This window comes from Lampetra planeri, chromosome 13 (genome assembly GCF_965212315.1).
Source record: "Lampetra planeri chromosome 13, kcLamPlan1.2.h2, whole genome shotgun sequence".
In the NCBI taxonomy this organism is placed as follows: Eukaryota; Metazoa; Chordata; class Hyperoartia; order Petromyzontiformes; family Petromyzontidae; genus Lampetra; species Lampetra planeri.
In genome coordinates, this window is record NC_136119.1 from 11,114,991 (window position 1) to 11,132,712 (window position 17,722).

A 17,722-nucleotide genomic window follows, 5' to 3' on the forward strand; every position below is an offset into this window, starting at 1 on the left:
CTCTACATCTGGCCGTTAGGCAATATGGTATGACCATTGAAATCTCATTTGGAGATCGGGACTCATTGTGTCATCCATCTGTGGGTTCATGAAACGAGTAACAACGTCAGAAAATAGATAGTTCGGCTCTGGTTGTTTACCGCGTGTTGTCCGGTACGCCGCCCATACTGGACATCTGTGAAAAGAAAAAGAGCTTCAAGGCTCATCGGATTGCCTGAATCTTATTTTGACATGCGACGTTTCACCCAACATGCTGGGTGGGAGCTTCTTCAGGGTGACATCGTGGCACAGCGCACGCGGTAGAACCCGAGGACTCATCAGAGAGAGAGCTACACAGTGCAAACTTTCGATTTAAAGCTTTCGTGACTGCAGGGATTCATCTTCTTGGTTCTTTCGGTAAAGTCACGTAGAAGGGAAGTAATAAAATAATAAAAACAAAACGTAATAAAATAATATAATTCTCACGACGTTTCGGCCACAACGCAAGCAGCCGTCCTCAGGTGAAGAATGAAACACCACCAAGCTAGGAGCGTATATTCTCCAGCCAGCTTAAATATACGCTCCTAGCTTGGTGGTGTTTCATTCTTCACCTGAGGACGGCTGCTTGTGTTGTGGCCGAAACGTCGTGAGAATTATATTATTTTATTACGTTTTGTTTTTATTATTTTATTACTTCCCTTCTACGTGACTTTACCGAAAGAACCAAGAAGACAGTGCAAACTGTGAAACCCTACACAGCTACAGTGGGGGGGGGGGGGGGGTTCTTCTTCTAAGGGAGAGAATGACTCTGGACAACGTTGAGTTGACCACCACCGGTTCTCAAGATGGCCGCAATTGATGTTCGCGCCTGGCCACTGTACATTTTCCGACAGAAGAAATTTCACATTTTGAATTTGAGTCCACTCAATGCCAACTGTAAAGGTGAAAAAGAAGTCCGGCATGCATACATGCCATGTATGACATTTTTAGAGCACTGCATTGACATCTTAGGAGCTATAATTGTTGTAATTTGTAGTATTTTGTCAATCCACTAAAGATTTCCCCATGCTGCGTTTGTTGCAGGGGATGTTTGGCCATACTTCACCATGCTGGTCAGTGCAGGTTGGTGAAGAGAGTGGATAGAGGCCAGGAGCGGTTAAAATATCACTCGTCACTGATGACCCATTTATTTACGTGATAGATTGATGGGATTTACTGTGGGGCCATTTTATAAACGCAACATCCGATTTAGTGCATGCATTTGGAAGTGTATTATAGTCGCTAAAAGGCTTTCTGTGACCTAGTTCAGGTTGTAGGATTCAGTAGAGGGGACATATTATCCTCAATGTTAGCAAATTTGCTCATTTTCATTCTAAAATTAAAAATATATATTGCTTCAGCCAATGCAACACTTTGTGTTCACATCTCTCAATATTTTTTGGAAAACAAAGTTCAAAAAGGCTTGACATTCTCACCAATGATATTGGTCACAAAAGCCTACGTGTTAAACCTATTCTAACATTATTGCATTATTGAAACTCATTAACAAAAATAAATAATAGCTGATGATTTAACAACCACTTACTACGATTGATATGCCAAGACAATTAAAATCCCAAACCGACCTAAACCCTTGAGCGGATAGACAAACTATATTCAACCTCACGAACACATTTCCAACTAACTGAAGAACACGTGGTCAATTCTAAAGCTAATGGTTGGGGAAAATGAACTCTGCTTTAAACAACGTTAAGTGTAACATTGACTGAATCAAATAGCATTATGTGTGGGTAGAAAATACATTTTTGGAGTGATAGAGTCAATAAAAATGTTAATTTAAATAAGGTGAAAAATTTGGTCTCCATTACGAAGAGTTCTTACACTCTGTAAGGATTTCCTGAACTAATTAAGGACTACTATTTACCATTTTTCTGATAATTGTTAAGTTGCTAAATATTTTCAACTGCACATTAAAGAGCAATATTGCAACATCCAATAACATATTTGTGACTGCTTCTATATTTACAGGTCCTATTCTGGGATAATTATTATGCCCACGTTAACATATATAAATATATATCACACCTCACAGACAAATACACACACAGAGTGAGTAGGGACTATACATTAAGACAATTTCTGAAACAGTGTGAAGTAAAGTATGTGATCCAAATGTATAATTGTGTTCACGACAAATTGCATTGCTAAGGTAATTCACAATTACACCATGGGATGTTTGGAAGCCTGTTTTGTTGACAGGAAAGCCACAGCACAAATATTTCAAATAATCACTATACCTGGACTTTGCCTGATAGCATTTCACAGTATAGGTTTCATACATGCAACTCGGAAACTGTGAAAATTACCGATAAAAGATTTTTTTGGGTTAGATCGCGTAAATATAAATGTGTCGTTAAACCCGCCACCACCCGACACAACACAGCCAGTTCAAAAGGGTTATCACGTGAATAAAACATGACAATTCGTTACTCGTTCAGCACACCAGTGTGTTGGAGAGTAAGCCCACAGCATTTCCAATTCGAGCACGACGTTTTGGCAGTAATTACAACCAGCATAATCAGGCGACAGCCAGATTTGTGAAAATTACATCAACATTTTACATTTGCAAAATCACATTCTGTGCCCAGGCTGCAGTCCTTTTTATATTGCTATTAAACTCCGCATGCTCTCTTTTCTATGTAAATGTGCTATGTTTCCAGCACTCTATGGCACTTAGAGCCAATTAGCAATGCACATTGGTACCATTTTTTTTTAAATGAGCACCGAGGCATTTCAACCGGTCTAGTTAAAAAAAACACAAGTCACTATTCCGCCCTTATGTCTTTGAGAGTAGCTGAGGGTAGGAGCCCAATTATATTAATTAATGTTGCCTTATTAGGTCAGGTAAGCACGTGTTCTTAATGCGACTCTTTGTGAATGCTCTTATTAAGCTGCGGTTACAGCGGCAGGCATGACCTGGTGTCCGGTAATTGGTAAGTGTGTGTGTGTGCGTGCAGCTGAGTAGTGTAGCGGTTAGCGCGCTGCGCTACGAACCTGGTCACCTAAGTTCGATTCTCGCTCACGGCCACCACCAATGACAATTATCTGAAAGGTCCTGGGCCTCCCTTAGGTCGACTCTGCTGAAAATGAGTACCTGGTGTGGTGTGTTAACATCGCCACTGGGGAGACAAAGTTGGTCGGGCGTAGATCTGGCCACCCACCCCCTCGTATACCATTCCGGCCTTCATAGGTGCTCGCTAACAGCACTTGCCCCTACAGTCTGTTCAGGCTATACGGCGGATCGTTGTCTTTGTTTGTAGCTGAGTAGTGGGCATCAATGCCATAGAGCCTCTTCACACAAACACGACCGTTCAATCCCCGTAGCCTTTCGCTAGAGAGCTTTAAAGATGCATAGTCCTGTCCTCCGAATTGTGCGTTAAAGACTCTATTACTTAATTAGGAAGGCGTGTAACCAGTCACCTCTGGAAGCGGGGGTCACGATGGATGTGCAACCATAGCAAAGTTAAAGGCTTTTCCTAGCACCACGGAGGGAAGGAGCTAGTTCGACATTCCAAATGCCTGGACTTTTTCAGGGAATATTAAAGCTGATACAGGTTTTTTGGGTTAGATCGCTTAAATATATAAATGTGTCGTTAAACCCGCCACCACCCTATACAGCCAATTAGTAAGGTGTGTCACGTAAACAGAACGTGCCAATTCGTTACTAGTACGGCACACCTTACTAATTGGTTGTGTCGGGTGGTGGCGGGTTTAACGACACATTTATATATTTACATGATCTAACCCAAAAAACCTGTATTATGGATGACATTGGTCGTGAAAGCCTACGTGTTAAACTGAATATTGAAGCTGTTGTTCTTAATCCAATACATTAAAAACGTTAAATATTTTTGGTATTAGTTTACCGAAGCTTACGTAACTTTTTTTTTTAAACGATGCTGTTACCTTGCATAAAAGTCTCCATCGTGACACCGCCTAGACTCGTCAGCATTAGATCATCGTCACCCACTGACTCGCGCCTTTGTTTGTGCGGACGTCGCAGCAAGAATGCACACAATCACAACCACATTTCATAATTGGTCTCCTTACTTTGGCGATGAAAATACAAGCTGCGCGATTAAATTCAACTTTGGTCAAGTATACCTTATAATTACCAAGGAGAGTATCGCTCAATCACCACAATCTGTCAGGATAGATTAACCTCGAGATATTTTGGCCAATTGAGTCGATGAAAAAACAAGACAAGTTCACACAGGTAGGGCAGCAACCTGCCTGCAATACTCTGCTATAACGTACTTTTCAATGCAACTGTTAGCCATCTTACGCACTCCATCATCACACGAACCACCAATACGTCACAAAGTATGGTGGCGCCATCTCCCCTGCATGGGAAAACTCAACGAGGCAAAGGCGGTGGAGGTGACCGAACGTCGCTTGGAATTAAATAAGGGAATGAGATTATCAAGGAGGCCAACTCCACATTTGACCACCTTCGTCTCCCAAGTCCTGCTCTTTACGAATTGCATTAAGCATCGATTTGTTTTGTTGTTGTTGTCAGGAACGCAGTCAATAAAATGGGAAAACCACATGGTGTGTCTAATAACACGAATGTGCATCGCTAGGGAATAAACGAATGCTCATGGGTCCTGCGTTGGTACAAACAAAAATCGCATTTTGTTGCTTTCCGGTGAACAAAACAGCCAAATGCCACATCACTACTCAGTGAAAAAAGATCCGCATTGCTCATCGGATGTCTCCGGGAAAAATACAGATTCTGACTACTCGACTAACACAGGGATGAGTCTACCATGTGGACACTGTTGAGCAGAACAGATAACAAGATGGTACAAAGAGGCAGGTGCTGCTAACCAACACCTATGAAGGCCGGCACGGCATGCAACAGGGTGGGTAGCCAGCACCACACCCGGCCGCCTTCGTCTCCCTGGTGGAGATGTTTACGCACCGCACCCGGTCCTCATTTAAGGCTGAGTAGACATAGGGGAGGCCCAGGACCGCTTTAGATAATCGTAACTAACAGCAGCATGCACAAACGCAAGTGCGCAACACACAGAATCACGAAAAACAAAATGATGCTCCCTCCATCTTCTGTAGGAAATAAGTGTAAAATGTGTGCAGTCTATGCCTTCAAAACCAAAGCAGAAAGGTAATATCTTACTGAGTCTTAACAATCTGCGTGCTGCCCCTAATGAGCACAACTTAACCTACATTGGTTCATGAGCTCATATGTTATGGATAATATCCAACAAATCTTTTTTTTTACATACCTTACGAATGGCTAACAAGCTATTAAATGAAAATGCTTTATGTTTTAAGGCACACGTGACAACCCCCACACTGAAACCTAAAACATTCTGGCCAAAGTTTAATGTTGTCATTAAGCAGGAACGCTTTGGAAAACTACGGGAACTGTTTTAGTGGTCAGTGGCCTGCAGGCAAACACATTTAAATGGATTAAATTTCCCGGACCAAAAGGTCACCGAGAGTCATCGCCACAGCTGAACAAACGGCTCTTCCATTTGCTTTTCGCACAAGCTCAGAGCTCTTTGGGCCAGCCTCTCATCAATCACACTAAGGAATTATGACGCTCACACCCACTTTCAACCAAGACACCTTTGTTTGGTAAATACTCAATACCCTATCAGGGTTTTGCACTGTCACAGCCGAATGAAAGCCTTGTGAATAGAAAGGAAATGTGGTTTTGAAGACCAACTCAATTGTTTTCATTCATGAACGCCAACGGCATGGCATTTTTTTTACCATTCACATATCTGTGCAATTACGTGTACTAAATAAATAAACAGTTTTTTGTGAAATTTGAAAGTTTGTCCAGATGCCCATTTTCTAAAATACATCCACAAACTTAGCATATATTCATGCAAGGAGAAACTACACGGTTACAATGATACATATTTAATATGAAGTTAAAGGATGCATATTTACCAAGTAAAATGGGCGCATATTCATCGTTAGAGTTGAGGTTGTATCACTAAATTTGTGCATTTGGGTTCACTTCAACCAACAACAACACAAACCTTACAGGCTCAAATGAATACTGAGGATGGTTACTAATCTTCATTGGTGGTCCTAATCTAGCAGGTGAAAATTCCATATTATCATGACAGGGGACAATCGCCACCAGACGGGAACAACTATTGATCTACCACAAAGTGGTTCTAATTTGATCAACCTGCAGGAGATGATGGTTTGGCAACTCTCAGCGAGTATTTGAACTGACAACCCGCGAAAAATCACATGCCCCCTAACTCGAAGGCCACCTAGTCATATGGTATCATGAAGAAAACGTTTACTACCTCGGTAGTGACATGTAACAATATTGCTCTTTAAAAAAAAAGTGACTAAAAGATCAGTTTAACACGTAGGCTTTCGCGAATTGCCCGATGATGCTGGATGCAATTACCAGCGAAACGTCGTACTCAAATTGTAAATGTTGTGGCTTCAACACACCGGTGGGCTAAAGCAGTGAACTATTTGTCTTTTGTCAACGTGACACATTTTTACTGATTGGCCGTGTCGGGTGGTGGAGGGTTACGACACATTTATAAATAACGCGATCTAAACCCAAAAATCGTTGATTATGAATGACTAAAAGATATTAGGTGATAATTACATTTGAAAACAAAAAAGTTAAATCTTTCAATAAAACTGCATAAAATCTCAATCAAACGTAAAAATGATCTCTGAGGTCTAATATTTTAATTGTATATTTCCGCCTCATTTACGACAGCGTAACCTTGGGGATTTCCTTTCACCCCCTTTGCAGAGAATAACTTGTTGGTAACTCTCTGTGTGAATTATCACACGAAGCGGGTGTCTTCTCTGGCCTACGGTAACCCCTAAATGCGGAAAACACGTTCTCGCCATTTTACTAATCATCTCACCGACAGAGGAGGCCAAGAGTCTGAACCGCACACACTTTCACAAAGCGTTTTATGCATTTAATTAACACGCAAATGCTGCCAGCCTTGGCCTCTGCCACCATGCAGTGGAATTGCCACTGCAGGCCTGGCATCGCAAGTGGATATGAGCACTGCCCCTGGTCCTCATTTCACCTTGGAGACAATTCATTTTTAGCATTAGGGAAGCGACTTCGTAAAAAGAAATCGCGCGCGTTTGTTTGGAAAGCGCCAGCTTCGTAGCGCTTAGCGCGGCGTTCCGAGCACGGGGGATGCGAGTTCGATTCCCGCTCACGGCCAACACCGGTGGCAATTATCTGAACCGGTCCTTGGCCTCCCATAGGTCGCCTCGGCCTCAAATTAGTACCTGCTGTGAAGTGTAAACGTCGCCACGAGGGAGACAAAGGTGGCCAGGCGTGGTGCTGGTCACCCACCCCCTCGTGTGCTGTGCACTCTTTACAAGTCTGTTAAGGCTACGGGGATCTTTGTGTTTAATTTTGTAGAAGTATCCTATTTCGAATAGCACACAAATGATCAAAGCTGCACGCTGCAAATTTAACCGAGGCATATTTTTTCGTCATTGTTCTTTCATTAATTTGTCCTCGGCTTCTTTTTCTAATCTGTTATTATTCAACGACTTCAGTCGGTAAAAACACTATCGAATGTTCATCCAGCGCTTGCCATTGCTGAACAAAGATATACAAATCGAAATGAAATGTCTTTTTTTTTATCAGTGAGAAACAAAATAAGGAATGGTGAATGCCTTTGGCTCTTTGCTCCTGAGCTGTGCGCTATTCTTAGCGCAGGCACAACTGCTGTTTCCTGTAACATGACCAGTAGCATTTGCATGCTCACATGAGTCACCCGTTCATTAACTCATGATATACTAGACGGACTCAACTCATATGCACACGTGCATACTGACAGGTAACCAATTAAAATGCATGTTTAATGAGACCAGATAAGTGTGCTATTGTACAACGGAAGGTTTCCTTTAACTAAAAGGTGTTAGATTAGCCCCGAAATGTTCTGCTTATTAGGAGGGGTATACAATCCATTCAATTTGAAATCGAATCCAATTTGGAAGCAATGTAATGTTCTTAACCTTTAAAGTTAAGTCAACATTCCTACTTGATAAAGTCTACTGTCCATAGCTCCTGCATTCATGGCCCTTAGCCATTAGTAAAAGAAACACATTGCTGTGGTAGTGTTCATCGGAGTTGCATCTCACAATGTGGTACTCAGTCTATCGAACTGAAGGAGAGAGAGTCGTTGCCTGAGTGGGGTGATAACACAACGCTCATATCGTGAGCCGCAAGCTCTGACCATAGCTTTGCACAGAAAGTAAAAAAGAAAGAAACGAATAGTGTGCAGTTTGACAGGGGAAGAAATGCTCCGTTCGTATTTAGTCTCTAACATTTGTTTTCATTACGAGGGGGATAGAGTTTTGCAGAATAGGGATATTACACGACCATTTGAATCTGTTTCCGGACAGCAGATCAGGAGTGGATTTTAATGCCAGATGATTCGATCCGAAAACAATATGGATTAGATCCATTTGTTAAAAATCATATTTGGGTCTGACCAGACCTCAGATGATTGGGCCCAATCATAACCAAATTTAGCATCTCCACTCTTTGTGTATGATATTACAATACAGTATTTTACTTATTAGTCTGATACATATCATTATTTTTTTTAATTTGTATTTTAGTATTGTTTGTTATTTATACATTTAACCAGCTTAAGAGAAAAAAAAAATCGTTGAGGTAACTGCGTGGGTGACCTGGATCCCAATGTTACAACGCAGCACAGGCCTCATCAGAGACAGCTGAGAGGTCTGCAAGATAAAAAACAAAGTTCAGTTCAGCTTCTCGAGAACAGTTCATTTTTTCGCACGTATTCTTTCGCCACACGAGATACCCAAGAGACCAGGGCAGCCTTACTTGTGAGTGGTGGCCCTCGGCCACCGGAATGACAAGGAATAGAGCTCAATACAAAGCACGACAAACACAATGTATGTATGTGTGTCTGTGTTGAACTTCTTTCACACCGTACGTAGCCAACTCATGCTAATCGGAGGTGTGGCGGCGGGGGGGAGGGCGGACAAACTAAACACAAAAATCCGTTCTAAGAAAATGAGTTTGTCAATCCAAATGATGACTTAAAAGCGCACAGCTCCAGTGGCTTCCTAATATCGGAAGGAAGAGGCCGTTCCAGACGGCCCGCAGAAGCACATCTGAAAGCGTGCGACGCGGTGACCGCCTTTGTTCGATTGCCAGCCAAAAGCCGCTGCGAGGATAGCTCCTTGACAAGATCAGCAGTTTTGTACCAGTTTAAAAGGGTAAAAACCTACTACTATATTTTGCCACTGGTAAAAGAGATCTCATAGTGTAAATGCTTACCCCGAGCTCTCAAAACTCTGATATTGCACTGTGTTTGAGTTGTACGCCTTCTGGTGTCTTCTGGTCCAACACCAATGGGGACTAGGCTCTAAAGAAAGCCGTCTCGGGTGTGGACCAATCAACTTCAAGGACAGTGCATATTATTATCATTATCAGAGTTGCTTCTTTTTGTTTGCATTTTTGACTACTTGTGTTGTGGTTATTGCAAACATGATGCCTTGTATAAAGGTGTCAGTTTTGTACCAGTTGAAAAGGGTATAAACCTACTACTACGAGATCAGCAAGGTTTTGTGGTTCATTTTTGAGCAACACACGTATTCTGTGTATACATTACCCACAGCAGACTTGGGGCCAATTGTAATTACAATTAGAGCAGCATTGTTAGATGATTTTAATGATTACAATTAGACTGTGGTTGAAATTAATGAGTAAGTATACATTGACAATTGTTATTGACCCCAGGCAATGACCCACAGATTGTCAAATCATGCAAAAGCAAAACAAGAGAGACGGGTACAGGTAAATGGGAGACAAAGACACAATCGCCAACGAAAAGCAGCTAAAAGCGTAACATTATCCAAAAAAAAGTGGAACATTTAAATAAAATTAGGCATGCATGCAAACTCTGTACAGAGAAATATCCAGTTAGTCATGAAGATGCTGATATCGACCAGACCGGTGTAATCTGCAGCAGGGACACGCGGTCATTCCAGATGCACGCAGCAACGTGGGAGAAGGAGCGTCCCCCACACGTGCCACGGCAACATGACTGCATGTGGATAAGGCCACCCACTCCTTTCATTGGAGCGAGAAGTTTTAAAGAACGAAAGCCCAACAAGAGAGTAGAAACGACCTCTGGTTTTCCGTTTTTTTTAAATATGAAAATGATTACATTTGCTAGCCCAGTTCAAAAGCCACACCTTGCACACAGTACAACATAAAGTACATATATACGAGTTTTTTTTTTAAGAGCAGAAAGCGTTACAGACAGATGGTAAGGGGGAGGACTTGAGTCGATTCTTGAATAGGGGCAGGGAGTTGGTAGCAGGGATAGCTGGGGGCAGCAGAGAAGAAGAGTGACTTCCCACTGAACAATGGCCAAGTGGGGGCTTTGGCAGAAGGCCTTGATTGCTGAAGCAGAGAACACAACAATACTTAAAACTAAACTTTTTTTATTTTAAGACGAAAGGCTCTTTTTTTCAGAATCGACCTGGCCACAAATAATAGCTTAACGAAGTGGCTTATCACGTGGGAATCTACAGCAGCCAAATAATTTAAAAGCGGTGTTTCTAAATGTGGAGGGAAAAACCGGAGGACCCGGAGAAAAATCCACGCGACCACGGGGAGAGAAAGACATGCAAACTCAAAATATACAGCAAGCGTTAGGGTTGGGATCGAACCCACGACCTCTTTCATACCAAGCGAGGTAGTAAACATCTCGATTTAAAGCTTTCGTGACTGCAGGGATTCATCTTCTTGGTTCTTTCGGTAAAGTCACATAGAATGGAAATAATAAAATTATAAAAATAAAAATAAAACATGTTGTATTTTTATTATTTTATTATTTTATTATTTCCATTCTACATGTAAAAACATGTTTTATTATTATTCTTTTATTATTTCCATTATACGTGACTTTACCGAAAGAACCAAGAAGATAGCAAACATCTCTTCACTGTGGCGCCCAAGAAGGGCAGATCGAGATGAGTTTAGACCTTCCATACAATGACGAATGGTTCCTTTTCATGAATCACAGTTGTGCTTATTTTATTAAACCAGAAGAAATATTATGCATGGGCCGAGTTGCAGACTTTACATTGTAAGTTGAGCACTTTGTCACAGATCCACCCTGTTGGACTTCGTAAAAATGCACGTTTTTTTCTCTCCACTTACTCAAATTAATCAACCGCAGACAACCCTCTCTCATTTATTACACTCCTTGACTGAATTCCACAAAAATAAAAGTTTACTTAAGGAGCCAGACATCAGGGGCCAATGCCTTGCCTACGTAATCGTTCATTTATACAACAAATTACAAAGCAAACATCCCATTCTAGGTCACTCACGTTTGACCTTTGAACCAAAGCAACACTTGCACGCACCCAGGTCGTATTCGATTCACTGGCTGCTCACCAAGCTCATAATGAATGCCCTCTCGTCTCGTTGTGCTCCTTAAGCGTGCTAACATCGCGTGTCCCAGTGAACTCGTGCCTTTCCTTTCAATGCTCTCAGAAGAATGAAAAAAAAAGTGTTTTGCCTTCTCCGTTCACTTCATCGCTTTGGAGATTTTTTTTTTTGGCTCCCAAGTTGAAATAAGCAAAATAAGGCTAAGCAAACAAAACTGAAAGTGGAACAAAACACAGCATTTTTGTTTTACTATGCCGCTCAAATAAACGTGAATTCAGTGTCGAGCAGCATCTTGTCATTAGATTGTCTTAAAACTCTCTCTTCTCTCTCCCTCTCTCTCCCTGTATTCTTTTTCTACGGTGCACTTAAATCATTTTTATTTTCTTGCTTTGAAATGCCGAAAAACTTTGTAGAAAGTGCCAAGCCAGAGTGGACCGGCAATCCTGAGCAAAATAAATAAAGGTGGCTTCACGAGACTTTCTGCACTGATAAAATAAAATGCAACACAAACATAGACAAATGCATTCATAGATACAGTTTTTTTTTCATGGCACCCCTTTAAATAGTATGTAAGCAATAAAAATTGCCTCCATTACATAACGTTTCCAAAAGAAGTTTAAACCATACATTTAACACAACAAATATTTTAAAACATTTAAGCCATGTGCGAACACATGCACTTTATTATCTTGTGCATTTTTTATCATTATTTTTTTTATGGGAAAAATGCACAGTTTGAACTCTGAAGACGTGTTGAAACTCAACATATACCTGCTAAAAAGCAGTGCTTTGTTGAATCCAAGTGTGAAAACAAAACACATCTATTCTGAGGAGACAGGAGCCAAAAGATAATACGCTAGATTGGTTACAAGATTTCGCTATTATTGCTGTGACAATAACTCTCTGGCTCAACAAATGTTTTAATTTGTCTGCACACAGAATGGCTGTGAGAAAACCCCATATCAAAGTGGGAGCCACCTATAATGTCCAATGCAGATGCCATGCATTGATATAAATACAAAAGTAAAAAAATAAACGTCCGCTTACCCTTTTGTGGGAAGATTGCAATTACGATGGACAGGAAACAGGATAATCTTGGCTTGAGGAGGAGCATTTGCCTTTTTTTTGTTTTGCAAGCTGCTCTACCACTGGGGTGCAGAATTGCCACAATTTCCTGCGGTTTAAACTTGATATCCATCAAATAAAAAAAAACGTTTAGAAAAAAAAGCATCCTTATATTATACACATTTTTATTGTGTCACAAAAAAAACTGCTGCTGTAACGTTGGTATATCGAAGGTAAAACAAACACGAGGAAGCGCTCCGGTCAGCGTTGAAGCAGAATGTTCCTGCGGCGTCGCCAAGAAAGCTACGTCCCAACGTTCTGCTGAGCAGCTGCTGCTTGTATTAAGAGTTCATTTCTAAAAATACGTGGCAAAAGTGACTCATTATTATCGTCGACCCAACACTCATTGTCCAAACAAAGTAAAGAGATTCATCAGTTTAACACGTAGGCTTTCGCGACCAATATTATTCATAATCAACGTTTTTGGGTTTAGATCGCGTTATTTATAAAAGTGTCGTAACCCTCCACCACCCGACACGGTCAATCAGTAAAAAAGTGTCACTATTTGTCTTTTGTCAACGTGACACTTTTTTACTGTATTCATATTCTTAGGTTTTTTCGGTAAAGTCATGTAGGTAAAACATCAAAATTAATGAAAATAAAATAAAATAAAACAAAAATCACGACGTTTCGGAGGCAACACAAGTCTCCGTCATCAGGTGGGACCGTCACAGCCGAATTAGCTGCATCAAGTGAGGCAATGATTCAAGATGTAATCCCTTATAAGCAAGTTGAAGGGGGGAGGAGAGGGGGGGGGGGAGCTCATCAGAATGTGGTAGCCAATGAATGGAACGTATTGGGAGGGAGGGGGGCGGGGCTAAGTACAACGCATCGGGAGGGGGAGGGGCCTGATTTACTGATTGGCCGTGTCGGGTGGTGGAGGGTTACGACACATTTATAAATAACGCGATCTAAACCCAAAAACGTTGATTATAAAGAGATTCATGTTGTCGCGTTGAATATATATATTGAGTATGGTCACAAACATTTCTGTCAAGAGTGTGATTGAGACTTTATGGAATACTAATTAAATTAGCGCCAACATACCGTTCATTAGTCTGCCCTTTAAAACTTCTACTGCTAAGTCAGGATAATTGGGAGCTAATCAAGGGACGTAATGAGAAATGAGAAGATTAGCTCGTGTGAATGTTGGTATGCATTTGTGAACGACCATGTAATTCTACTTATTTTCAATTATAATTGGATTTATTAGAAAAATTGGCTTATAGGAAACATCATCTGCAATATATCTATACAGGCATATCAACCTGAATGCTAATTCAGCTACCACCAATTTTCAGGCTACACTTTGAACAGAAAGAAATCCTCGCGCAGTTTAGAAGAGCGGTGTGCACATTGCAAAGCAATACGACGATCCGCGTTCAAGTGCAACACTAAGTTTACGGTGCAAATTTGCCAAAGTTGAAAATAATAAATTCAGTTTCTGTAGCGCAATTACCGACAAGGTCTCAAAAGCGCGTTACGTACAATCTTAAGTAATGGAGAAAGCCTGTTGCACAAACAGGTGAGTTTGAAGATGTGACTTAAGAAGTGGAACAGACAATCGCGGAGCGTGGCAGAAAAAAAAGCTCGCTGCCAACGAGTGCGAAACATGGCAGGAAAACCTCCTGAGAGAGAACGATGGCACTCAGTGGAGAATCTCCTGGGGAACACATTCCTCCTGCGGAGGGAGCTGGTAGGAACGTTGGGTTGCTCGGTCAATGGCCAGGGTCAACGGCGGCGTGGTGTATTCCGCAAATATGGCCGACTGTGAGGGCGGGCACAAGCCGGCGTGAGTAGGTTAAACGTTGAGTTTTATAAGGGCACCACGGGGTGACTCGCCCCTGCCCACCCAGCCCCACCCTCCCCACCCCCCACCCAGCCCCACCCTCCCCACCCAGCCCTTCCCCACCCTCCCCTCCCCACCCAGCCCCTCCCTACCCTCCCCTCTCCACCCAGCCCCACCCCTCCCATTTTTGGATGCACGACGGACGGACACAATAATCCCCTGTGGGCTGGTGGAACCAGGTGGTTCCTACCAGTACAAGAACAATAATAATAATAATACCTTGTTGGCGAGGTTCTGATTATGCTCCTATGTAGATTACAATGGTGTGGGCTTGTGAACTTGGGCACGAGAGGGGGCCAGCTTCCACCCCAACTTCTGGACAAGAGAGGATTGCCACACACGGGGCTAGGCCCCCCTGAATTAACAAACTTTATTAATCCATTTGGTTACTCAAAACGAACCCATGTGGCAATTGCCCCCCCCCACCCCCAGATTAAAAAATTACGTTTCCAGTTTTTTGTCAAACTACTGCTGAATGAAAGCCTTTCCCTGCCGTGTCAATCATTGGGGTTGTATGACCAAACTCGTTTGTTGTCATGCCCCCGTGTTAGTTTGTCGTCCTTCCTCCGCACCTCCGATTCACACGGTTGGCTACGTACGGTGCACAGAAGTTCAACTTACATACTGACATTCACCATGCTAGCCATTTCGGTTTTCCTGAAGGCAATGGACGGCCCAGGGACTGGTTCAGATGTAACTCACCGCTCACGTCGGCCATGGCCGGACATACAACACGGTTATAACCCGCTGCACCACCGCTGCCCACCCCAACGTACCTGCCAAATTAATGACAACGCAATGGGGATGAAGCTCACTCGCTCTCTCGCTCACTCCCTTGCTCTCTCGCTCTCTCTCGCTCTCTCACTATCTCTCGCCCTCTCGCTCTCTCGCTCTCTCGCTCTCTCGCTCTCTCTCGCTCTCTCACTATCTCTCGCTCTCTCACTCCCTCTCTCTCACCGGCTACGACGAGCCGCGCGGTGCGGCTCACGATGGTGCCCAGGGAGTCGACGGTGGCGACGCACTGGTAGGTGCCCTCGTCCGGCTTGTGGTGCTTGCCGTGCAGGACGTTCTGCAGCTGCAGCGAGCCGCCCGGCAGCAGGGCGCGCCGCTCGTCCGTCGCCAGGTTGATGAAGGTGCCGTCCTTCTTCCACTCGATGCGGGGGGTGCCCTCCGAGGTGCGCACCGAGCAGTTGAGCACGATCGACGAGCCCCGTGCCGCCACCGTGTCCCGCGGCTCCGACGTGAAGTGGAAGGGGCTGAACGTCCGCTTGTTCAGGCCTGCGCGGAGGAGAATTCGATTTGTCAGCGAGCGGGTCGTAGTGGCGGCGGAAACCCTTTGGCTCTCCCGAGCGTTGTCGGGTTTTGCCGAAGTGTTCGGTACAATTCGTAAATGTGTCGGAGAGTTACACGGGACAACCACAAAAAACCCGCACACAGTGGAAATGCCTCTTGCTAATCCTGGCATGGCAGCGGCTACACTTTGTCGACAAGTGCCTCTCACCTACTCACAATCCATCAGAACAAAATCACGGGTTATCTAAGGCAAGTTCAAAACGCCATCAAGGGGTCACCCCGGTCCTTCGTCCCTCTAGTGCCTATAATGTGAGAGGTGCTTTGCAGTCAACAGTGATCGTCCTATGGAGTGACCGCCCCCCCACCCCCCCCATCATCTGAGTGGGAAAATTCGAGCACTGGCTTAGGGCCACCAATAGTCATGAGCGCCATCCCACAGCTCGTTTAATTCAGGAGACACTTTGACTCGATTTAAAAAAAATTCACACTGCTTATTCAATCTTTTTTCAGGAGGGTCCTGCATCGGTATGCTCGTTCAATCCCTGTTTAATGAGTGTTTTTGCATGCGGGATGACTGCAGATCGGCCAGAGAAATCCCACGCATATGACGGGATTACTCCCAGACATCTGCACAATTGGGTCGAGAAACAATTTTCCGTGAAGCTTGCAGGTGAGCATCATGAGATTTGTGTGATGCCCTCTACCCTGGCCAGAAAATTTAGGATTTCGGAAATATGCGGCATCAACCCCTCCCCACCCCTTTTACTCCTTCACTTCATTTTCACTGAAGAGTGTTGTAAAATATGGGTAGTGTAGGAGAGGACTTTCTTCCAACCGTCGATTGACTAAGGAATCTTCACTCAATACTATTATTACTGTCATGATGTATTCCATACAATACATCCATGTCTGTAAAATGGAGAGAATGCATGGAAGATGGACAAAAAATATGTTATGCTCGATACACTTTGGAATAAGGTCATTGTCACAGCAACACTGAGATATTCAACCGTGTCTAAAACAACACGTGGAAGGTGTGGATATTGCCTCCATAAATTGTAGAGCAGGGACTCGCCACAACCTGCAAATGTGGAGAGGTGCAAACCACCTGGCGTACATCACTGGATGACTGCCCCAATGCAAGACGCGTACTCTGGTGGAACAAGTGGGCCACACCACTCAGCTACCCCACCCAGATGCCGGGGAATGGCTCACAACATCAAATAATCGTAGCCCCGTTGCTTTTTTCATGCCATATGAAAGAAGTAGAAGACTGAGACACTGGGTTAAAAACTGGGTGGTCACATGAATTAAACCGCATTCTCAAGTGTAGCAAGCTAATCGCCGCAGCCCATTCACAAATTACTCCACTAAATAAACGTTGTACTTTGCACAGTCATTTGTTCACTTAATTCAACAAAACCTCTCCGTCAACTAAAATGAGAACTGTGCATCTTTATAATAGATTGTGCAGTGGTGAAATATTTGCAAGGGAGCACACATCCCCTTCTCCTGTTGAGTAAGAGAGACCAATTAAAGGCTGCACTAGAAGCAGCTGAATGATTATCTTCCACTGCCGTTCTAAAATGACACCCTCTAAAATCCTGACTTTGCCAAAGACAACTGGAATGAAATGTGCAGCCAAAGTCAGCGTTAATAATGGTTGTCCTGAAACATTGCTGGACATTCCACACTCCCACGACTGGGGTAATTTTCTCATAGAACAACTAGTTTTTGATGTAAAGCTTTCGTGACTGCAGGGATTCTTATTATTGGTTCTTTCGGTAAAGTCACGTAGAAGGGAAACAATAAAATAATAAAAATAATAATAAAATATTTCATTGTTTCCCTTCCACGTGACTTTACCGAAAGAACCAAGAATAAGAACGACTGTTATTAACTTGTCACAAAGTCGTAACTGTTTTTTTTTTATCAACCGTGGAGTAATGGTAGGCCGAGTTGACTCCTTCCAAATGTGAGTTATCACA

General features: G+C 43.1%; 1 protein-coding gene across 3 annotated transcripts in view; it reads right to left on the reverse strand.

The window, feature by feature from the left end:
• NEO1 (neogenin 1) overlaps positions 1–17,722 on the reverse strand; it is a 171,215-nt gene that overhangs the window by 112,789 nt on the left and 40,704 nt on the right. For all 3 annotated transcript variants that reach the window (XM_078600157.1, XM_078600158.1, XM_078600156.1), the window contains exon 2: positions 15,399–15,719. In XM_078600157.1, coding sequence (XP_078456283.1) covers positions 15,399–15,719 — 321 coding nt within the window. The remainder of the gene's footprint in view (positions 1–15,398; positions 15,720–17,722) is intronic.